The sequence below is a fragment of the Stegodyphus dumicola genome, chromosome 6 (assembly GCF_044657685.1).
Source record: "Stegodyphus dumicola isolate Sdum_Otavi_A_Nest chromosome 6, ASM4465768v1".
Taxonomy (NCBI): Eukaryota; Metazoa; Arthropoda; class Arachnida; order Araneae; family Eresidae; genus Stegodyphus; species Stegodyphus dumicola.
This window is the reverse complement of record NC_140773.1, coordinates 163570747-163597003: the sequence shown is the minus strand read 5'-3', so window position 1 is coordinate 163597003 and position 26257 is coordinate 163570747. Positions and strand designations below refer to the sequence as shown.

At 32.2% G+C, this 26257-nt stretch overlaps 1 protein-coding gene across 2 annotated transcripts in view; it reads left to right on the top strand.

Moving 5' to 3' along the window:
* Positions 1-26257, top strand: part of LOC118181820 (diuretic hormone receptor-like) — a 376168-nt gene that overhangs the window by 311985 nt on the left and 37926 nt on the right. For both annotated transcript variants that reach the window (XM_085819127.1, XM_085819126.1), the window contains one exon: positions 20350-20416. In XM_085819127.1, coding sequence (XP_085675253.1) covers positions 20350-20416 — 67 coding nt within the window. The remainder of the gene's footprint in view (positions 1-20349; positions 20417-26257) is intronic.

Here is a 26257-nt window from a genome sequence, read left to right as displayed (position 1 = left end):
TATATGAACTCTTTTAGGTTCTTGGCTGCACAAGCGACTAGAGCTGATAAATATTGTTAGTTACTGTTTGGCAGGTTCTCTGAAATTTTTTAAAACAGTAGTCCTAAAAATTTCTGCACATGCTATGTATGTAAACATACAGAGAGAACATTTGGTAAAACAAATAAAGCTGCACTATTTTACTCAAATAATATAATCTTTTATTGTTCATTAACATGGGAAAAATTAATTTGACAATAGTGAACGGATAAAAACGGCATCAGAAATGCATTTTATAATATTCATAATAATCAACTTAAGAAATAGAATAAAAACAAAATCTCTTATAATGTATATCTCCCGCTTTCGTGGTGTAGTGGTTCTGCACACTGGGTCGGTATTCCAGAGGTCCGCGGTTCGATTCCCGACGAAAGCGTTTGCTAATTTTTCATCTTGCCTGCTTCCAAAAAATACCTAATGTCTCTACACTCTTAATGATAAATAACACCCAAGCGCAGTTTAAAAAACATCAAAAGTAAAACAAATTTAGTTCGGACTGCCATTTCTTCGAATCAATCTAATTTGATCAGATCCTTCTCGTTACTGGCAACACGTTCTTCATTAATGTTGTTGGAAATATTATAGTAACATAGCAACTTACTGTAATCACTGCATTTCTAATCATTAAACTGCAGTGTTTATATGTATATATAATTTGTCAAATTCTAACGAAACTGCAATCAGCATTAAATTAATTTTATTTCTGTTAAAGCTTTGCAATGCATTTCTTCATTCTTTTGTTAATATACCGCACAAAGTTCTCATCCTTATAAATAAGTTTCACTAATGCAAATCAAATCTCTTTTTCTTTCATTTGTTTAAAATCAATATCAGGGTAGATATTTTCAAGAAATACACTCCAGTACGAGTTCAAACAATATAGTTAAAAATCACTATTGAATTTACGCTTTTGGATCCGCAGCTTATAACATAAAAATTGAACTCAAAAGGGATAACGCATACCGGTAGCTATTACTCGATAAACAGAAAATTAAAGCCTTGTGTACTTTGCTAACAGGAATAAGCGTTCACTGAGAATCTCTGCATAAGAGAAAAGTGCTATTTGCTTGGAACTTGGGATTCTCGAATTTAAACACTAAGTTTCATCTCATGCATTAAACGTTCCTCATTAAGTAGTCGACAGTAAGAATCGTTTGTTGTCTGTAGGAAAACAAAGGAGGAGAAAATTACACAGTGTCTGAGTAATACAAACTTTTACTTAAGGAAGTTTAAGCTGTTACTTAGGGTACTCCATTTCAAAGTTTCTACATATTTAATGAGCTGTAATTATAAATCATACGTGTTAGTTCCATGGCCTTTTCCAAATTAAAGTCTTAAAAATAAAATTTCAATAATAATAATGCTGAATAAAAATAATAGAAGAGTAGGGTAGGTTTATGTAAAATTTTAAAATAATGTAATACTAGCTGGACCACTGCTAACAATTCTAAGGGAAATTCCTTAACGTTCATTGTGTTTCATTAACGTTCATTATGTCTTTATAAGGTATTTCTCCCACCTTCTTGGTGAACCTTCGTGGTGTAGTGGTTCTGCATGCTGGGGCGATATTCCAGAGGTCCGTGGTTCGATTCCCGGCGAAGGCGTTGCTAATTTTTCATCTCTCCGGCCTCAAAATAACCTAATGTCTCTCCTTAAAGTTATATAGGGATGTCATATCCATATATTATATAGGGCAATAATATTTCGTGGCAACAATTTAAAAAGTGATTCATCGCAAAATCACGTTTTGAGACTAATATCCCTTCTGGGCTAACACTTCTTTGGGCTAATAACGTCTTGACGGCATTTTTTTTAATTTAAACGTTTTGAACAATATTTCAAGAAATATCTTTCTTCTTCTACAGTAGTAATATTAAATAATTTAGTTTATATTTGTAAAAGTTTTAGAACTTTGAGTAAAAGTATTCACACGCAAAAAAAAAAAAAAAAGTTTAAAAATGTAAACTCTTAAAATTGTTTAAAACATTTCCGATTTTTTAAACATTTTTCTTACTTTAATTATATATATTTATATATATATATATATACATATACATATATATATATATTCTTAAACCTTATCTTATACATATAGTGTATATATATATATATATATAAAGACTTTCTTATGCACCATATATATATATATATATATATATATATATATATATACTATATATACGTATATATGTATGGTGCATAAGAAAGTCTTTTTAACCTGAAAATTCTTGCGAACGGAGAGAGTTACAGTTATACATGTGACGTAACGGTATTAGTAAAGCGACTAAGCTCGACCTAATGCAAACGACAGCAGCGCTCCTAGTGGCGGAACGTGGAAGATAGGCATTACAAATCGAAAACGTAACGAGATGGAGCAAAATTTCCAATTAGAAAGTTTTAAAGCATCGATTAATTAGTACGAAATGACATTTGGTTCACACGGATAAGATAAATTATCGCCTGCATACGCAAAAGATATCCGCAATCGATGCTACCCATTTTGTTTAAAAGTTTGAAAGGAATAGTCATAGATATTAGGAAATACGAGCCAGTTTACTGCATAAAATACGTATTTAGTTCAATAAAATTTGATAACATCACACACACATAAAAAAAAAAAAAAAAAAAAAAAAAAATTAACGCAAAAGCAAACTGTTACGCAGTGATAACAAGTTAATGTTATTGTCTGCTATCAAGATTATAATGAGGTTTGAGATTATACTGTTTGTATGAAGCGACAGCCAACGCCTTTTAAACTAAAATTTTAAATGAATTAGAAATTAAAATTTTTCAGACGTTACAGTAAAGTACAAAGTCACAATCTGCAACTGCGCACTGGTATATTTCCAAAATGTGAATATGCAGAATAGAATCGTCGCGCATCAATTGCGGACTTCTTTGGGTATACAGGCGACAATTTATGTTATCCGTGTGAACCAAATGTCGTTTAGAACTAAATAATTGATGCTCTAAAACTTTCTAATTGGAATCTTTGCTCTAAATCTCTACAATTTCGCTTTGCAATGTCTATCTTCCAAATGCTATCCATGCGCTGCTGTCGTTTGCATCAGGTCGGGCATAGTCGCTTTGTTCTACTGTTACCTAACTTGCATAACTGTAGCTCTCTCAGTTCCCAAGATTTTTCAAGTTAAATGGACTTTCCTATGCACTTTGTAAATAAATAATATATATATATATATATATATATATATATATATATATATATATATATATAATTTAAAGTAAAGTAGAAAGAACAAACGATAAAAGACCTATGTGGTCAAAAACTTTGCGCATTGTGCTGCAAAATTTAAAAAATTTAAAGAAAAATCCTAGTACGAACGCTAAAAAGCCGCTGAAATACTGTGGTTCCGTGAAAACTTTAACATAAGCAAAATAAGAACAATGAAATGTGTTATAAGAGAAAAATATAAAATTTGATTATTTACAAATAAAAATCAATGCTCATAGTAAACAATATGCTAATGTAATTAAGGTATATTTAAAACATTAGTAAAATTATTAACTAATTATTCAAGTTAAAAATAAAAATTAAAAAGTGGTAAATGGCAGATTAGCCCAATTCGAACTTCATTAAGGCATGTCAGGGGAAATATTTTATAATGAATTTCGAACTAAGCTAACTCCATCACGTGTTTCGCCGAAACAGACAGTTGATACTGTACGCGACACATTTTTCAATTAATTAAATAAACTTTGTCAGAATTTTGAGTTTCAATTCTCTGTTCCAATTTCCCGACGCGTCCGCTTGAAGAAACACATTAAGGTGTAATAAGGGTAATAAATAATGGAATGGAAATGCCGATGTACAGAATAAAATACATAGCGATATGCTATTAGTCCAAATATACAAGATCTTATGGGTGGACCTGCTAGCTTAAGGAGTTAATACTTTGTAAAAGTACCGAAAATTAAGTTTAATTTAATATTGAAATGATAATAAAATAGAAGAATTGAAGCAAGGGTCTTGCCAAGACCAAGAACTTTTTAAGAGAAAAAATATACTGTTAAAAACCAGAGCTGGAGATGTGCCGTCTTCTTTGGCGAACGATGAAACTTCAAAAGGGGGGTCAACCCCGAGAATACATACTGCTTACCAACTGGCAGGATGACGTAGAAAGGGGGAAGAAACATCACTGGGAAAGAGCCAATGAAAAGTGACTGACCGTTGGCAAAAACCTGACTCAGTGCAAAGGGGGGGATAAATGTGTTGAAATAAGCGAAAAAGGTCCCAAATGGCGTCTTGCCTTAAGAGTTTGACGAAAATTGGACTGAGTGAAATAAAAAATGGCTCATTCAACAAAATATTATCTAAAATAGCCACAAAAGTTAACAGAAATAATGAAAAATAGCTATTTGTTAATTAAGTCTTAATTCTTCAAGCTAGAGGGCTTTCAAGCTGTCAGAAACGAAATGACCCATAAGTCAATGACAGGATAGAATTGGGCAGCAAATGTTTAAAATCTATTTAAGAATAGAATTAAAAGTATTGTGCCAAATTTTAAGAGGAAAAATAGATGCTGCGACAGGAATTATTTGTACATTTATACATTAGATCTTCTGAATCAGCCATCCACTTTACACCGTCCCATAGGGCTTTAAGCATAAAATTTCATTATCTAACTCAAAAAATCTAAAGAATAATAAGGTTAATGCCAGCTTTTTTTTAACGTATTTTTAATTGCTTTTTTAGGAATTAGGTTATATTTCAATATTGTTACAAAGTATAGTACTTCTTGAAGGTATTTTGTTGTATTGCAAATTCTTTTAATTCTAAGCAGCTGTGAGTAAATTGTATTGAGGATGACTCTTTTACAAATATTGGAATTCCAGTTGGTTAATTTAAGTTTTGTAAAGTTGAATTCTCTTCGTTTATCATAGATTTTCAAAAAATTGTAATCTATAATATGCAAATTAAGGTAGACAATATCATGTTGCACGGTATTTGTAGTATTAAGTGTTAGGCATGAAGGGTTATACACCCTGAATACATATAGTGTATATGTATATATGTATTTATATATATATATGCACTATATGTATAACATAACGTATAAATATAGAGTAAATATATATATATATATATATATATATATATACAGGATAAATGTTGCGACAAATTTCTGGGGAGGTAGGATTAAGAATTGCATAGGAATCCATGCCTATCTCAAAAATAAGACGTAGAGTAGGGAATATTCAAGAGATCTTAAAAGTGGAAATTTAGATTAGTCAAAAATGACCATCTAAGCTTTTTGTACGAGGTGTTAATACTTGTTAAAACATTGGTGAAATCATTAAAGTAGCAATGAAAAAATTGTATGTAAATTATTTAATAAAAATTAATCAAGAATATTTAATGTTTCAAACAAAACTTGTCCGTAAAGGTCCTTAAAACATTAAGCCGGGTTGATTATTGCTGAATAACATATATATATATATATATATAATTAAACCTATTACTATTCATTCAGTTGATGAATATAAACACAAATCAGAAGCTTTTATTTGAAATTTTATTTGACTGCAAATTTTGCCAGAAAAATTAGAAAATGTAAGTAGAATTTTTCTTTATCTGTTTCATTTTGTAAGACACTTTCAAAATAATTTTAACATGTAAATTAATTACAATACTTTTTCTAAAGCATTTGTAATCAATTTTAATAATAATAAGTTGGTGAACTCATTCTTTATAAAGTATAATTTGAAATTTGAACAGGCAAAGAAATCTTTTTTTTTTTTTTTTTTTTTTTTTTTTTTTTTTTTTTTTTTAAAGTTATGATACGTGGTTTCTTCTCTTCTTTTAGCCTTTTATTTTCAAATATGAATTTTCTTTTTAGTAATTTTAGGAGTATTTTAATTAATTAAAAAGTTCCAGTTGGATTTTTTATCATGCTATAGGTAGGAACTTGAATCAATTATACTTATTTTATTTTTATTCTTTTTGCTCATGTCTATGACGAATAATTTCCGTTCTTGGAAAGGCATAACAAAATTAACTGGTAGTAAATATAGAAATATTTTGCTGAATTGAGCAAAAGACAAAAAAATGTGTGAAGTTTAAAAGTGAAAATTTTTTTTTCCAACTTCACTCAGTAATTTAATGTAATCAGATTACACATATAAACAAGCTTGCTGATAATTGCAGTCATAAATAATTACGGTTATCTTCTTCTACTGATTTTCTATAAATAACTGAGTACAGAAAAATAAATACTGGAGTAGATGGGGCATTTAAAGGGCTGTCAAAATATTTAAAAGCCTTCGCACGCCATTTATTATCATTAGGTTCTTCTCAGTATAATAAATGATTTTTATAAATGTAATTTGTAATAAAGGTTTTAGGTATAAAGTATATTTCTAAAAAAATATTGGAAAAGTGTAATTCCATCGATTGTAAGTTACCAAATCATCTTAAGTGCCCCATCTTTTCACAGCGCGACGTACCCACATACTCAGTTAGCTGTTCACTTTTCAATAACAGAAATTAAAGAATCTAGAAACGTACACAAGGTTAAATTTTGAATATTAATCTATCAAGACCTGGTCTGCAGAAGTACCTTCTTTGAAAGAGGTATGCATTTAGAGTCAGTCTCTGGGCATAAATATCTGACATATTTAAATTTTTCTCCTCAGTTTAGAAATAGTTAATTATGCTCTGAAATCTGATTCCTTGTTTTAGAGACAATTACAAATACATTCCTGCTCGAAAAGTAAATTACGTATACTCTCGAATCCGATTCCTTGTTTTAGAGAAATTACAAATACATTCCTGCTAAAAAAATAAACATCAAAGCAAAACCAAATGGCTCGGAAGAATGTGCAGTGAAAACATCACGCTAATTACGGGTATGGTACCCTCTAGCTAAAATGCATGCTGACTTGGCGAGGCAAACTAATAATAGTGTCATTGTTCACTTGTTATGGCACAAGCGCCCATCCCTGTAGTAATGCATGTCGGAGCTCGTGGGGGTTGTCAAACGGAACATTGAAACCTACTATCTGTCGACCCAAAATGTCCCATACATACTGTATGAGATTCATCTTGTGCTCTATCAGGTTATGGCAGATGTGAAATATTTTTACTCGTCAGATAACTCCACACCGCCTCGAGCTCTATGCGGGCGGACGTTATCTTCCATAAATATGACGTAGGTACTCATTGTAGAGATAAAAGAACGCATAAGAGGGTGTAGAATTTCGTCGCGATATCGGACGGCTGTGATTTAACCACCAGGAATCGCGTAAAAGTCTGTGCAGTTGCCCTTTGCTATCCCAGCTCATACAATAGTCCTCCTCCTCTGTGATGGTCTCTTTCGACGATGTTTGGAGGCCCGATAGCTTGTCCCTGGCTCTCGTCATATCATTGTCCTACGGGAATCGTTCTGGATGTTAAATCGAGGCTCATCGGTAAAGAGTACGTTGCCCCTCTGCTCTGGTGTGCAATTACGATGGACACCAGAGAAGGCCCGTCCACACGAGGACGCTCCCGACGTAGTTGACGTAAATTTTTTGACGCCGGCGTAAATTCGCAGGACGCAGAAGACGTAAAACTGAGTACGCTCCTGTTCAGCTTTTACGCCCGCGACGCGCGCGTATAGCCAATAGCCGACCGAGTTCTTATCACGTGTCATAATCAGAAAACCTTCTTGCTTACCCGTTTCAATATAGCGTCAGAACCACACAGAGATGAGTTTTTGCTTAGAAATATAACTGTATACAGCAATAAAATAATCAGCATTGTTCACGCCATCTTCAGATTTCTCAAACCGTACATATTAGTATAAATTTAAAATTCTCATTAAAGGGGAAAACTGTATACTTATAAAGCAATGATCCGACCAGTATGTCCATATGCTTCACCTATTTATAAATACCGTAAGTAATAGGACCCTAAATAAATTACAGTTTCTACGAAATCAAAGTTTCTGCCTTACAAAATTCTCCTTAATTATTATAAATATTGGCTATATCATGTGTAATAAAAAGCTCTATAAATATCCCAATATTAAATATACCAAAAACTAACTTCAGCAATATAATAACTCCGAAAATAAAGCAGTTGACTGTGAAAGAGTATTCAATAAAATACAATTACGAAATTTTGGAGGAAAGTTACAACTTGTGTCATACAGCAATCATTTATTTAAGTTTAATTAAATGACCTTTGCAGCGACTTCTACTTGTTACATTATTTTTCACAAGCAATGTTATCACAGATAGCTGAGTGGTCAGCGCGCTGCTTTGTTGGCGGAGGAATGGAAAGGTGGCAAGTTCGAACCTCACCCGTAGACGGTATAATTCAGTTAGCTTTTCTCATTTTGAAACGTGTTTCTTATATTTAATCATGAATCATTATATTCTTATTTTACCTATTATTATTGTTTTTATTTCTTATTTTATTCATTATTATTATTGTTTTTAATTTAGTTTAAAAATTTGCAGTGCAAATAGAAATCCTTATGTAAAAATATATCTGCATCTCTTTATCATATAGCATCTATAAATTCTCTCTTTATTTTTACTTTATTGCATATTTGATCATGCACATAATTTCTCATAAACTGTCCAAAGTTTGAACCTCATTCTAAATTCAAAAATAAATAAAAAGAAAAACAAAAGACAGCGAGTTAAAAAAATATGAAGTTGGTTTTATTATATGGTGGATGGTGTATATAAAGAGAATTAAGTAATTTAATTCTGACACAATAACACGCCGAATAAATACTGATTCAGAAGTCAAACAACAAAAATCAGCGTTAATTCACAAAATTTTCACAGGACTAGTTTCGATGGTTTTACCGAACCATCATCTTCAGCTGCAAAACCGCAAATGAACAAGATAGGAAATAATGTTTAGATAAGATAAGAAAGCCTGGACAAGAATAAGCAAGTGGCGCCATCTGTTGGCGAAACAAGAACTAAAACATAATTTCTCTAAAAGCCGAAGGCAAATTTGGATTGGAATTAGGATCGTTAACTAGAACAGAAAGATTTTTATGAATGTCAAATGCCTCTAGAAAATCCAGTTCTCCAATGGAAGATGTTTTTTGAATAATTTTGGCAGTAGAAAAATTGAAAGTGTGATTTTCGGACCAACAATGTTGAGCAACAGAAGACTTCTGTGTTTCCTTTTTTCTAACATATGCCTCATGTTCTTTGACGCGAAATTTTAAGGCTCTCTTAGTTTGGCCAATGTAAATTAAACCGCACTGGCAAGGAATCCTATAAATACCCCAGGAATTCATATCCGGAATGGGCTCCTTGAGTATAGAAGTTGGAATTTTATTGATGGGAGAGTAAACAACCCGAAAGTTAAATTTCTGCAAAATATGTGCAACTTTATAGCTAATTGATGGAAAGAAGGGAATGACAACAGAATTTTTATAATCTCCTAAAATAAGAGTGTGGCTTTTAGTGTGTTGAGATGAGAATTTTTTAACTGCTTGATTAATAATGTTGGGTGAAAAGCCCCTGTCAATAGCTATTGCTTTTAAATAATTTAGTTCTTCATCAAGGGCTAGTTTGGAGGAGCAAACTTGAAGAGCACGGAAAACATAGGAATAAAATGAAGCTAACTTTTGTTTAGTCGGATGACATGATTTAAAGTGTGGTGGAAGGCAAACCGATGAAGGTTTACGGTAAACTGTAGTACTGAAGTTGGATGTGTTACGTGTGACCAGAATGTCGAGAAACGGAAGAGAATTGCAAGTCTCAAGTTCAAAAGTGAACTGAATAGCAGGATCAATAGAATTCATTGTTGAAAGAACTCTATTTAAATCATCTTTATTACCTTCAAACAGGGTAAAAGTATCGTCTACGTAGCGGAACCATGCCGGGAAGTTTAAAGTTTCAAACAATTTTGATTCATAATAATGCATGTAGATATCAGCCAGGATGGGACTGAGGGGGCTTCCCATGGCTAATCCCTCAGTTTGCTTGTAATATTTATTTTGGAAAACAAAATGTGTTTGTTTCAAACAGAGTTGAGTGAGAGAAATTAGCTCATCAATTTCGATGCAAGAGAAATGAAATTCGCGAAGTCTGGTTTCTAGACATCTTAATGCACCCTCCACTGGGACATTGGTGAATAATGATTTTACATCAAAAGAAACCATGAGTAAATTACGAGGAGAAATGTTTTTAACCTTTTTTACAAACTCTATTGAACTGAATCTGTCTATTGAATCTAAAATTGTATTTGAATTTGAGTGGATGAATAAAAAGCATTTTATGTACTGAAAATTTGAACAAGATATAGGGAGAGTGTGAGCTAATAGTAGGAATTTAATAATGCCAGATATTCCTTTCGCAAACAAGGCAGTAAAAAAAAAAAAAAAAAAAAAAAAAAAAAAAAAAAAAAACTCTTTGAACAGGTCGCTCTAACTAAATCTTTCGGACCCATTCTTGCCATTTTTTTTCGGTTTTGCCTCTGCTTAATAATTGTACATAATAGTAAAGTTTCAGCTATAAAAAAAGTCATCTGATTCGGACAACTTGCCGCAAACATACAGAAGAACAGCGAAGTAATAAGATACAGCTCTGTTGACGCTATATTACAGTGTCACGTGATTTTTGCGCAAAATAATTCTATTGGTTAAACGCACTCTTCGCAAGCGTACTCGTTTGGACGCTTTTACGCTGGTAACTTAAAAGCGCGTTCGTCAGCTACGTTTCGAGCGTACTCGTGTGGACGGGCCTAGATTTGGCTATCTCGAATTACACGGAGCTATCGCTGCTTGCGAACTGCGCATAGGCATGTCTCTTTTTAAGGCATTATGGTGAGACTGCGGGATTGCATTTTGTGCTAATTTGGGTTGCCTGTTTGCATTCGTCCATGCAACTTCTACCCCATATGTAAATTTTATGTTTTAATTCCAGTTTTTATAATCGTACCTTTTCTTTTAGCTTTTATTTTTTGAGCACGAGTGTATTTAAAAATAAAATTAATTATAATTTCAAAATTAATAAGTTGGAAAACATACTATAATACTTTTAAAAACCTGATAGAGAAAACTAGTAATTAAAAAAAAAAGTAAAACGAAATTAAATTCAGATGCATAGAATGGTGAAAAGAAAATTAATGTCACATCAAAATGATGAAATCTTCATCATTATCAACAATACATCAGTTCATCATTATCAACTGATACATCAGTTCATGAATAATAAAAACTCATGTCTTAATCCAAATATGAAAAATTTACTCATTATCATCACAATGTCTTTCGTCTGTATTAAATTAATTTGACACCTTTGTTTCTGAATTCCATCCAGTGTTAATCGTACAGTCTAGAATGGAGTAAAAAATTATATAAATAGAAGCATCTATTACTTGTCGATAATTGCTGACACTAAAATACCAAATGTAAAGTAAAAACAATGATTGACTTTAAAATCAAAATTAACTCTATAAGATGACTTCTTAAAATATCTCTCCGATATTACGGCTGAATAACATAAAAATAAATAATCGCACTTTAGAATTATTTCGACAGAAACACAAACATTTATTAAAACTTAATATCACAACACCTGAGTCACTTTCATTGACTGATTACATCGAAGTTACCATTTAATTTCAGTTCGTTTTTTCTAAAATGTGTTGCCAGATTTTTCTAATACCAAATTTCAAAAATGACGAATTTTTTTGGCTGAAACGCGTTTATCAAACAGGCATGTTGAAACCACGTACTTTTCATTTCACACTGCTGCACTGAAAATTCCTAAATTATTAGAAATATTTTATTAGAATAATTTTACTTGCTTTAAAATATGTTGCTGCATTTCGTAAAATTTTTAAAATTTTTGTATCTCTTAAAATTGTCTCTTCCGAAAAATATGGGCACAGAAATACTACAGTTTTATAACTGTCAAGAAATTTCGATATCGAGGGTCCAGACGCACTGCCCGTCCAACACGTTAACCATGCAATTTGATGAGACGATGTTCTGTATGGCAACCCATTTAACTAGTTTGGATCATTCTCTGCACATTTGCTTGGTAATTTGTGTTGTTTAGGCTATGTTTTTTGTTATTTATTAATTTTTTAACTTCACTTTTTGAACGTGTTTATTCCCTTTTTTATTGATAAGCGGACAGGCTTTTGTATTGTTTTAGTTATTTACGTTTTTTGTTCTCATTTCTTTCTAAGCCCAACAATTCTTGAAATTAGGATTTTCTTTTCAAATATTTTGACGGTAACTTTTCGTAAACGCGGTGCGTCTGGCACATCTGCTCCTCAATTTCAAACACAAATTTCATTACTCAGTACTGGCAGATATTGGCAGTTTGTTCAGTAGGTACCTTTTATGTGACTTTCTCATTTAGCATAAGCTTAAGCCCAAATTAAAAGCTTCTTTAATGGGTATTTTCAGAATCAGTTTTGCAGAATTTGTGTTTGAGAAACTGTTACTCCAAGTTCATAAATTGTTTGAGCTTCATAGTAATGTACCTCTACCATCTCCGATGGCGTTCAACTCGACACGTAGCTAACATTGTTTGTATCTGATATTCAAGCACACAGATTCTCCTTAGTTAAACTATAATCGGTGGCCTTTTGTTATGTCTCTCTCGCTTCTTAATTACATTTTTGGAAGTTGCATATCTTCTAGCTGTATACTATTTTTGTTAAATGTGCTACTGTGTGCTTCAAAATTCAATTTTTCCTTTGTTTGTAAAATACGAGCGGAGAACAATAAACATTCCTTACGAGCTAATTACATTAAGACAGCTCTTTCAGTTTTATCGCCATATTCATTAGCAGCGAAAGCTAACAGAGAAACTAATTTACAAAAGTTATTAGGGTTTCAAAGCAGAAGACTATGTTTTCTCTGGGAATCAAATAATAAATATTCTATATTTCTAGCTAGATGTGAGAGCTCATATATGGACTTCCATCATCTCTCACATTTTATTTTAAAACTCCTATCATTTAGTTTAGGAAAAGAGCTTAAAATGAGACTTATCTAAAAAAAGAAATGTGTGTTTTGTAAAGTTAAAATTTGTTGATTTAATAGTGACAAATGCTTGTACTTTGCATATGTGGGGTGTAGCATTTACAAATTAATGCAAACACTATTTGTGACACTAAGGAAAAGAAGATACAGTAATGGCAGAAAATGCATATTTTTTTAATTAAATTTTTGTAGCCATTGTATGAATTTGTTTTTCAGAAACATTTTGTACTTCTGGTAGTGATAATATAAATTTATAAGATTAAAACTGAATTTATGTGTTTGTCTCTAGACGTCACTTAAGATGCATGCTTATAGTAGAGAGTAAACATGAAATAATTAACCTTAGAAACCCATTAAATTTCTTCAACGAAAGATATATAAGCAACTGTTTGCTATCAGAATAGATGTTTTTGAAAATATTGAGTATGCGTCAAATTTTTTCTCTTTTCATTCTGATGACATATTTGACCTTGTAAACCTTTCGCCAGCATTTACTCAAGTTTAATACAGTATATCGTGTACTCTTGCAAGATATCAGCGACTTATAATCTGCTGAAAAGCTACTTCTTCCCTACTCCCTTTCTTATCTGCGTTTCCCCCATATCTGTAGTAAGTGAGGTCAGCCTTGTGTGAAGTGCCTAACCTTGTTTGTCTTCTGATCTTGTGTTCATTAGGCTGGTATCAAAATAGTATAGGAATACTCAGTATCTTGTTCAGTACAAAGTACTGGAACGGGGATTGCATTAGTTCCAAGATACGGAGAGAAGCAGAAATGGAATTCAAGAAAGAATATATCTGCATTTTGTGTGAGTATGATTTAGGCCAGGGGTTCTCAACCGGTGGTACTTGTATCCTTGGTGGTGCGCAAGAGAAAAATAGGTAGTACTTAAAAGAAGCAAAGTATTTTTAACTATTAAATTCAAAAATTAAAACCCCAACATCCTTATTCAGTTTTTTGTCTAACACTCGTAAATTTATGCGTTCTGAGCTTTGTTCAAGATTGGTGGTGGTGGTAGTACTTTGTAGTGGTGGTACTAAAGGTTTTCAGTTTTTGTTTAGATGGTACGCGTTAGTCAAAAGGTTGAGAACCGCTGATCTAGGCTACAACGAAGCAGAAGAACACCGAATATTATTTGACCTATATAACAATAATGCTGCATTAGAACGCGCATCCCAGTATTTGTGTCGGTAGTAAGAAGCAGCTCTATGACCGGAAAGATTAAAATCTCAAAATTTCAAAAACGTAGACTTGGAAATTAGAGAAAGAATGACCTTATGAGGTATTTTATCCCTCTTTTCCGCATGCCTTCGTAGTGTAATTGGAAGCATAGTCGACGCGTATTCGAAAGGACCAGGGTTAGAACAACGGCGAGGGCGTTGCACATTTTTCACTTTTCTGCTTCCAAATAACCTAATGACTCTACAATGTCAAGATTATTGTGGCAGAATCAGCGCAAAACTGCGGCGCTTATAACAATATTAGAGAAGCACATTCATGCCAAGTGATTTTGTGGTATGTTTGAACATTTGGTATCACATAATTTAATAGAAAGAGACAAAGACAAGAGGGTGAATTGATGTGTTTTAAACTTCTCCCGGCAGAGGACATACATACTTTTGGGTCAAATAGTAATTGATGCTAGAATTGGGTTCTCTATAACAATGTGAAGCGGTATCAGATTGCTTGTAGTCTTGGAAAACCTACAGAATCATTGCAAAACAAATATTACATCCGCAAATGATTCGGCTAAGTATTTGATGGGATTCCAACGAAGTCATCTGTTAATAGTTTCTGCTATTTAAGCATTGATTAAAATGGGAAGTTTACATTTCATAGCTGCAACACCTTCGCAATACGCTGCGATAAAAGTGCTGAAGTTTAAGACGATAACAGAGAATTTATTATTAAATAAGAATTAGTATATAAATACTACTACAGCATACCGACATTCTTTCATTAAAAAACTCGAGAACTCTAATACACATCAACAGTGTTCTATTTCTAGCTAATGCGGATTCATCAATGAGAGAAACCGTTGTCAGGTGAGGTGTGTAAGTGAAGATACTTATGTAAAAGCATCAATATCATTTGTGCAGTTTTCAGACCAGATGTACTAATGCAAAATGGCAATATCATGTTCGCAAAAAGCAGAATTTTAATGATATTTTCATATTACATAGGTATAAATATTTTAAAGAGTAGCTTAATAACAAATAATGTAACAGAGCCCTGAAAGATCTTGCGCAAGTAATAGGCAGGACCGGAAAGTAATGTCGCTTTCTTACATTAAATTCAAACGAATACATTTTTAGCAAGTTTTTTATTTTTAATCAATAATATAATCACCCTCGTTATCAACAACCTTTTGCCATCTAATGTGCAGATTTTCAATCCTGGACCCATAAAATATCAATTGGTTTTTGAGTAAAATATCTCGAAAGGACATTTTGGACATTATCCAAATTTTCAAATTTTTTGCCACTAAGAAAATGTTGTAGGGATCCGAGTAAATGGAAATCCAATGCTGCGATATCGGCCGAGTATGGCGGGCGAGTATTGCAGTATCTCCCACCCCAATTCATTAATGTTTTCCCAGTGTTCGTCTTGCACAGTGCAGTCTTACATTGTCGTGTTGCAAAATGATGCCTTTTCTGTTGACAATTGATATTTTCGATTAAAGATTGGTTCACTCCATCCAACTGTTCATAATAAAGGTCTACCTTAACAGTTTGTCCAGGTTTCAGCAATTCAAAATGAACAATTCCGCGAATACTCCATCAAACACCCAGAAGCGTCTGTTCGGGATGTAAACCCTTTGTAACCCCTATTAAAACTGCCTTTTGAGTTTTGAATTATCATATAGGACTTATTTTTTGTCTCCGCTAATCAAACGATCAAAAAACGGTTCTGTATGGTGCCGTTGAAGCAATACGTTGCATGTGATGGATAGATTAGTTTTGTTCTTTTCGGACAGATTATAGGGGATTCAAACACCTGCTTTGCTTATTTTTCCATTCTGATTTAAATATTCTTGGATGGTCGACCAATGTTGGTTAAGAGTATTTGACATGGATTTGCTTCCACTTCTGCCCTTAGCATGTTGTTGTCGGCATGCGCAGAAACGACATTACTTTCCGGTCCCCCTATTATTGTATCAGACAGAGAAAGAATTTCTCGCTCAAAATTAAAAATGCAATCGTAAAAGTTAATTAAATTTACGGAAAATATGATGTGATCTAGTAACTACATAAAATCCTTTCATAAAATACAACAGTAGTATTAACAACTCAAAGCAAATGGGAGCATTCTACCTTTAATATAAATTTCAATATTTATTTTAATACATAATGTGGCAGATTTTGATTTTCCTCAAATGTACATGCGATATTTTAATATAACAAAAAATGTATGAATTTGGATTACAAAAGGGAAAGAAGAATGTTTTACAAGACGATTTAATAAACATACAGGTTCCAATCACAGAAAATAACTTATATTATACAAACAAATAAAGTTATATATTTAAAGTCGCTCATGAATCTCTTTAAAAACCTTTAAATATTTCAATTTTATACAATACTTCTTTGAATAAGGTTAATACTCTTTTAGAATAAAATAGCCTTTTCAAAATTGTATTTGTTTACAGTGATTAAATTTAGATGTGCGAAAACGCTGTCATAGTGCATTAAAATTCCATCCATTCTTTGCATGTAATTGCTTAAGCAAGAAAGAAACTGGCTTTGTGTCAAACAAAAAGCAACTCTATGCGCATCTGAATTGTACCCTAAATGTTCAGCATCTGTGATAAAAATGAACTACAACACTGACGCTAAGCGTCGTATCTAAAGTATGCATAGTTATGTTTGGTTTACTCTGTACTTTATTATTAAATTTCAGTAAATGTTTAACTCAAATTTAGACCAAATACCTCTATTTAAAAGAAGCACATAATACGTATATCACATAATGATGCGTATAGGGCTTCTGAAGGAGTGAGCTACAATTCTCCTTTTCCCTACTCCTGTACTCTTCACTGCATAATACCCATGTGTGGGCTATGGCGAACCTCCATGCAGTACGATATAATGTAACACAAAGCTGTTTTTCCGTAAATGATTGCACAGGCGATTGTGAGGGTTCATCTCACCAGACCTTACCCGTTGTCTTTTAGTTTTACCAGTAGAACTGCTTGATGTTTCAGAAGCACCTACTTAAGCAACTTTGGGATGACAAGCAACTTTTGGCTTCCAGCGCAATAGGACTCCTGCCCATTTTAAACCTAGCGTTCGTAACTACTTAGACATAACATTTGGCAAATAGTGGATCGGGAATGGTGATTCAGGCATTGGCCTGCTCGATAGCCGGACCTGCCATGCTTGTGTTATATAAAAAGTACTAGTGCATGATATTCTGTTGACGGCGCCGAGAAGCTGTTTGCACGCATCAGAGCTACTGATGGATAGCCAGAGACAAACCAGGAATCTTGTAGAATATTCTAAATTCTATGCATCGGCAGAAAGGTAAGATCTACATTACAGCTCTTTAAGATGCTTCGATTACTTTCTTTATATTATTTTTGTTAATGTACATTTATTATTTAAAAGCAAATTCAGTTGAATGTTTTTTTCTCGCACATACACATGCCATTTCCGACTCAACATTTCTCTGAGACGCCAAGACGTCGTTCCTACTCTTCCTACATTTTTGTAACCTTGGTAATAAGAACCCCTGCAGCTTTATAACTGAGTTTAGATTTTTAATAAAATGAGAATCTTATTTTTAATTTTGGATTTTAAGTAAATATAGCCTCTTTGCTAAATATTTAAATCACTCCAATTGTGAATTCAGATATTTCAAATGATAATAATCAATTTAAATGACATTTTATTGAATTTAATTAAACAACGGTTCATTATTAAAAACAAACATGCAGTCAATAAAATCTGTAAGGGAATGGATCAGCTCGCAGCTATGGGCCAGGATATATGCGATGTTGCATAATCCCACAACGTACGCCACTAACAGAAGTCAACATGCTTATCACCCTGAACTGTTAACATGTCACCGCGTTCGGCGTGTTCACACACTCAGCAACCTACGCGCTCCACAAATATATATTCGTCAGGACCTTAAGATTCAATTCAGGAGCATAAGATTCAATTTATTCTGTAAAAGTGTTGACCTATTCAAGGAAATGAAAATTTAATAAACTTTTCAAGTTTTGTAAAATTTCATTTCTCTTTCCATTTTTCAGTTTTTAACTTTGTAATGCGAATTGGAATTACTCCTTTGAATATTCTTAAACTTTTACAAGTTCAACTGTAACTCGAAAGATTTGATCCATTACATCGTTTAAGAGAGTTAATGGAAATTCGTCTTGCTTCGCTATTAGCGCTTCGTAAAATTGAATTGAATGGAAACTTTCTTTCATTTACAAATGACTGAAGAAGTGATAATTTACTTTTCGCGTGATTATAAAAATAAAAATTTGATAATTATTTTAAAAAAACCTTTTTTAAGATTTTATTTTTATTTTCTTGCTGTTGAAGACAGAATTCATCAGTTTAAAAGTATTGTTTCGTGTAACGTGCTCGTAGAGATATCCTTGAATAACTTCGCTACATGAAGACTTAAAACTTTACTGAAATAAATAATAGTTCCTAGAAAGCTTCCTAAAGTTTCGTTAACAACAATTTTGTGAATGATGAACTTCCACTCCGTTTCGGTACAGAAGAGCGGTAAAACCTATTTCGAGCGCAATTCTGTTCTTTCGACAAAGTATTTTAAAGTTTGGCAGTACAACTTCCTAATGCACGCATTAGCAGACTGATAACGGTTTGATAATACCGATTGAGTTCCAATGAAACTGAAGTGATAAATGAATTTTACATTTATTTGTGCTATTTTTTGAGTTGAATGTCATCATCGGTTTATTATGAGTTTTGAGAAGTGTTTCTCAAACATTTTGATTACCTTCCACTTTTAAAAACCAGAATGTTCAACGTTCCTCTACGAATATACTTCCCTATTTATTATAAAACTTTGTAAGAAAGTAAAGCAGTAATGGTGAGGTTGCGTTAGCTATACATGAATGAAATTAGTAGTAACATACAGACTTATTCAACGGTAAAAAAAATTGGAATACAAGGCTAAACGTTTAGACAAAATTCAATAGAAAGAATGAGCTTGATGCGTTTTTACCAGTTTGCCAATAAGCAGCTCCATATTGATGAATTCTTAATAATATGCTCAGATCTTCCTGAATGGCTAAATATAGCCCACTTCATTTCTCAGTCATTGGACTTGTTCTTACACTGAGCCTGCTCTCTACTAAATAAAGCGAAAAGCCTACAAAATGTTTTGTACAATGTTTCATAACACCAGGATAAATTTCAGGTAGCTGTTTCTACAGCCATAACTATTGGTATCCACATTTAAATTTAAATTTCAGCTTATCGTTTGCTAAACTGTCCTAAGCTTGAAGAGATTTTTAAACTGCACAGGAAATGGCTACAGCACGCTGAAGTACAACCGTTTCTAAAATGTCCTAAAATTGTTTCTTAAAATCCAATTCCAATACTGAAGTTTCCATTCGTCATTCGTTTCGACATTTCAAAATTAATAAAACTAATGAAAAGTTGTAATGGTTTTACGATTCTAAATAGGGAAAGGTGCTTTCAATGTTTTTCTGTATATATTAATGTAGCAATATAAATTCAGACCAAGTAACGCACCCAGGGCTATTTTAATGCTTTCGAATTTCAAAAATTGATTAAATTTGGTTAACTGGATTCCATTTAATAAGGTTAATTATGTTCCATTTAACATTCTGAAGAATAAAGGTAAGATGCATAGATTTCACAAATACTTTCAAACCTGAGACTCAGCTTTCCTTTTAGAGTGCTTATCAAATATTATCTATGTTGAAGGGAAGTATAAAGTGTAAAATGTGTTAAATTCATGATTACTTTACTTTATAGAAAGGTTTAATGTTTTCAGAACACTTTTGATATTTTTTCAACAACACACGCAAATTCTAATTTCCTAGGAAATGGATGTCTTCATTGATGAAAAAGTAAACAAAATCAGTTTCTGTTCTTAGTATATATATTAGGAAACTATGAAAATACTCATGTATTCAGAAATCATTCAAAACTAACAAACATTCGCTCAAACACTATGAAGAATGAAGTTTTAAAGCAGTAGCATTAAATCCACAGTTTAGTCTTAGAACTACTGTACCTTAAAATCTTCATTTTATTATTTAAAATAATTATTGTATACATTTTCTTAAATCTTGTGATTTTAATATATTTGATACATGTTTTTAAGGTGTCCATGGCAGAAAAGGGATTACTACGACTATATATTCATCAGCCCAGTAATTCTTGTTCTATTGGTAAGCATTCTCGTTTCTTCATAACACTTACATTCTTTTATTAATTTCATTCCTTTCATTCATGTGTTGAGCATCTATGAATGACGGCACTGTAATCGAGCAAATGTTAGATCGAACTGTTCGAATTTTACATATTTCAGATGATAATGATTATAACAAGAATATTTCAGGCAGCCCGATATACATGCCAATCTTCTGCATGAACAGATAGTAGAATATTGCCCGATATTAGCCACTTGTTTCCAAGTGAAGCATTCTTCAGATGAAGTTTCTAAACAACTTTATTCATATTTTGTCGAATAACCGAAAAATCGAAGAAAACTTCATTTAGTTAAATACGCTTTTCGTCTCAAAGCAAAATCTTAAAAAAATAGCTAAACTATGAGTATTTCTGTAATATGTTTTCTGGTAATATCCCAAAAATATTCTGAAATGTTTTAAAAAATTATCAACTTTTCAAAACAGATACAAAAAGAGTTATGTCTTGGCCTCTAAACACTAGACACATTTCATATTTACTTGCGTATTTTCGTATTAGCTCTTTTAGCATACAATTTATAAATTTTTGATTTACTCGTATAATTCTCCCCCCCCCCCGTACACACACACAAACACAAGAATGGAGAGTTTCTGAGATTTCTAGGACTGTATGGAGGAATTTTTGAAGCTGATCAGATTAGAATTCTAATTATTATACTTAATTTTTAGACAAAGCCCGACAGATCCGCAATTTCTACAACCCACATTCGAGTTTTATAAAAGCAATTTTAAATACGGATAATAAGAAATTCGTACAAATAATGACATAGCATACAAATGATGCGTGAATTTAATATTGATCTTAGTATGTAAATTGAATTTAATATTGATCACAGTAATAAGACAGTGATATATTGAGAAACAAAAATAGTGTTTTAGATACAGTTAGATATTAAAAACCCGTAAACGTTAAAATATCATGGATGTGCCTGGGAGAGAATGATAGTACTTAAGGACGCCTATTTCAAAGCCCCTGATGTAGCCTTCGCGAAAGTGCAATAGAGCTATAATTTAACATCTTTTTACACAGTTTTATTAGTCATTCGAATCAATATCAATCACATAATAGGAAAACAATTCTATAACAATGCAGAGAAATGTCTCTCAAGGACCCAAACTGAAGGGATCATGAAACTGATTGTAAATAATTAAATAATGTAAACCTATAAAGTGCAAAATTATAATACAAGAAACAGTAATGATGAAATCTGATCTTAATAATAACACTTCTAGTCATAAGTTTTCACTTTCATAAGACATTCACGTTAAAAAGAGTACTTTTTAGTCTTTTAAGTTCCTATTTTTAGTTTTTTCGAAATTTTGCAACTACGTTCTTTTCCTGTATCCATTTTCTAGTTGTGAAAATTGATTAATTGAAAGAAAAGACATGAGTTTAAATACAGTATTATACGGGTTGACAAATACCTCGTGTCAATTGCCCGATGTTATGCTTAGGTAATAAATAGCCCTTACATAGAGACATTATATATAAACTAGAAATCCCGGCGATCATACGAAATGACCGCTGTTCTAGATATTATAAATTGTAATTAAAATGGTTTGTGCAAAGGTGTCTGCTAATTTAAACTGAATTACCCAGGGCAGGCGGCGAGGACGCGAGGACGCCCCTTTGCTTACTGCCCCACGGGGTTTCCCCCTTCTTCTTGCTTAATTGCTTAAAGTAGAGTGCAGTGAAGAGAACCACTGGCGGTACATTTCTTAAGAGCCACCACTAGCTCAATAAATAAAGGTGATTTAAATAATGAAATGTTAATTCACATGTCAAAGACCTCTTTGTACACAACATTTCTTGTGTAGATCTTTCCATCATTTTTAAGCTAGCCTTACAGAGGACCATCAATTATTTTTAATTTTACGTCCGTTCTTTCACGAATTCTTGAACAGGCAACATAAAGTTGGCCGTGTCCAAATGCAGGCTCAAGTAAAAAAATGCCAACACGCTTAAGCGTTTGGCCCTGAGACTTATTGATAGTCATAGCGTAGACAATTACAGGAAATTGTCTACGTCTCAATTGAAACGGCATCCCTGTGCCGTGGCAACTTCACCCCATTGGCTAGTAGAGTTACGCAAGCAAGCAATAAACTATCGGCGACAAACAGACACTTAAGCCGCACATATATATGGGAGTGAAGTAACATTTTCTCTTCCGAAACGGCTGGCTCCTGGACTCAGCGAAGCACACCGCTGGATTCTGCTGGTCCGTGGCACATGGGTTTTCCCTATTAGAGGGATTTGACTATGTGCCAAATTCTTTTTTCTCGAATATCTACGGAACGGCGCCGAGTTGAAATTCGAGACGCGTATCCTCGGATTCCAAAAAATTCTCTGAATCCATCGATACCGTTCTCATCTTCGTACGACTTTAATCAGCTGAGATATTAATTAAAAACTTCGGAAACGTTAATTTCCGCGCTCATTTTTTCTAGTGGCAACAATAAACTATCGGCGACACACACTTTAGCCGTTTATATATATAATAAAGATATGCAAGTATCAACCTTAGATTGGCACTGGTTTTAGAGAAAACGCTATCGATTTCGAGAGAGTGTTGAAATGAGGTCCCTTTTCTTCAACAAGTAAAAGTACTCTGCTTCTTGAAAAAGAAAGTAATCTATGCAGTATACTTTTTTTCCCTAAAAATAAGGTACCTTGTTGCTCGACTTTCTCTAAATCGATAGATTTTTCCAAAAATCAAACGCCAACGGAACTTTGAATTTACCTGATTTTACATTTTAAATTATATTGTGTCGCTCCCTAAATAGCATTATCTTTCAAACTGCTGATAAAAAGAATTCATCCAAACTATTTATAGAATTAATTTAACTGTCATATTGATCTACTCCGTAAATAACAACCATATTATAACTTAAATCAAACAGAACTTAATTTATTTTAAAATCTCAAATTTTGTAATTATTACTCTTAATTTTATACGAATTAGAGAATATAATGAATGACTAATTGCAAATTAACCATTTTCTGCTCAAATTTATTGACATGGAACATTTAAATTAAATTAGAAACTGGAATGAAAAGAATGACATGAATCGTTTGCACAAAAGAAAATCCGCTGAAATTTAAACTTCCCAGTTTCTTCGGAAAAACGTTCAAGAGAAATATCACTCGAAAACATACCTCGGTTACTCGTTGTTTTACGCCAGATATTGGGATTATGAAACTTCACTTAAATTTGAAGAATTAGTTTTATACTCCTTTATAAAGTAAAGGAAATATCGTAATCCAAAAACATTTCGAGTATCCCAAAGGAAATATTCATTTTGATCGTTCCCGATCCATTCTGACTATTATCTTGGGTGACATTTGTGTGTATAGACAGAACAGAGGACTCATTTTTCTCATTCTCATTCGAACTACCAGCATTCAGCGGTCTTAACCACTTGACCACTAGTGGAATATATTCTTAAGATATGTGAATCTATCAGCAAAATATGATGAGAAAAGAAAAAGAAAAGTTAATAAATCAGATTTTTGAGAACCAGTTGAAACAAGAACTAATTTTGTCAGAAAATCTTTTTCATGGTGAAATAAAAGAAATTAGAAGTATATTAATCTCCTTTTTAAAATGGGTTTATAAAAAATAAAACGAGATTGCTTCCAATTTCAAGCTTCTGACGGGGGAAGAATTAATGTCATTGTATTTAAGTCTTTTGAAAAGGAACAGCTTAACGCTTATATTCAAGTTATATAAGTGTTTCAGGTATTCTATCAGAAATATCTAATTTTAAAAAACAGGCTATATCAATAATCTGGTCGCTAAAGCGAAATCAGGCCTTTTAAAGATAATTCAGAAACGCAGATTAATTTAAGTCATACCTGTGAATTCGGAAGGTATTAAGAATATTTACTAATCACTAATCACTTAGTTGCTAATCACTAAGTGTGTTAGAAGCCCAGTAAAAATGAAATACCCAGAATCTTCTCTTGACCTAAGAAAATTCTCAAATATCACTGTATGGATCATAAACAAAATAATCATGTTGATTTTTAAAAATATTGTCGATTTGTTTTCATTAAAATATAGAAAACTTAAATTCCAAAAAAGCTTGAATGTTAATATTGCATTTTTTTGTTTTGTTTTTATTTTTTGTTAACCGTAGTACTATTTATTTACATTATTTCAAAGCTAATTGTTATTTATTAAAAATGTACATTTTAACATTTTCGTTTGAAAATAATAAATTATTACATGAATTAATTTTTTGAGTGCAAGTCGTTACTTAAAAGTATTATAAGAGGTATGATATGATTTTGCATGGTTAATCTGATTGTATTTAAGGGCGCTTATTTACCTCTTTGCGTCAGATGAGAAAAATACCTATACAAGGCTCTGAGTCAATCTGACGATCAAATAAACTAAATGTATTCACAATAAAGGCAAATCCTATCTCAAAATTTCTCTCTCACTCTCTTGCTACATGCAAAGAATCAAAGCAAACAAATTTATGCCGGTAAGCTATTGCAAGTAGCAGAAATGGAAGCTAGAATAAACCAGTAAGTCTTAAGATATAAATCCTTTTCTGCTAAACTTTGAAACTTGGTTCTTACACTTTAAACTAATTTGCCTTCTTGCGAAAATTGGCGAAAATTAGAAGTATAGAACAGAAAAATAAAGAATAACCGATTAATTAAAATAAAACCCTATGAATTCTAGTTTGTTTATTATAAATATTCATATCAGAGTTTCAGAGTTTTGCAAAACATATCAATTAGAAATTTTCGCTATTTCTTTTTATTCATAATATGTGTTGGGCATTCTTAACATCAAATATGGATATTCTTATGTGTGTGCTGTGATTAAAACTTTTTGATCTTTGCAAAACATAGCAATTAGAAATTTTCGCTATTTCTTTTTATTCACAATATGTGTTGGGCATTCTTAACATCAAATATGGATATTCTTATATGTGTGCTGTGATTAAAACTGGAAATAGTAATAAAATGTGATGTCAAACATTTGATAAGCTTATATGCTTTAAAAAAATTAAATTAACTCTCAGCTTCTTGTTTCATCTGAGTTAATGTGAACAAAAACATTTCGTTCATACTGATACAGGATTCCGAAATCTGTTTCAAAATACTTTGCTAAACCTAACAGTTCCTGCTAAAATTTGGTAAAATCAAGTATGTGATAATTCCAGTAATTTAAAACCACTTTTAAAATCATTAGAATCAATAATTTTTTTCAATTTAGTTTGATAATATTTTCTGAGATAAATATTGTCAAGAAAATATTATCCGTACCTTCGTATAAATTTTCTCGACAGTAAATTTAATGCATTATTAACAAACAAATATTAGAATAGGAATTTTCAATATTATTTAATGATAATATTCATATCTTTGATATATTTTAACTGAAAAGATTTTCTAGATTTTAGGATATTAAGAATGTGTTACTAAACGAAAAAATTCCATAAAGTTTTATTTTGAAATGCAACTAAGTTAAACTGGTAGCCATAAGCAGTGTGACAGATATTTAAGTAATAGATTATAATTAAAATCTTTCTCACGACTAGCGACATTTTGTTTATATCATTTCAGGTTAAAATAAACATTCTTCATGACGTTATTTTAATAACACCTATTAAATAGCATACCTTTTTAGATGACAAAAAATACCTTTATGCCTTTAAAGTTTCTTCTTTACTTGTAAAATAATTAACGTTCTGGCGTTCGAGTTCTGGTTTATAAGTGCAGCGTTCGAATGGAAGTGAAAGTATATTTTTCATGTTAGTTAAATTTGAGTAAAAGTGTATTCA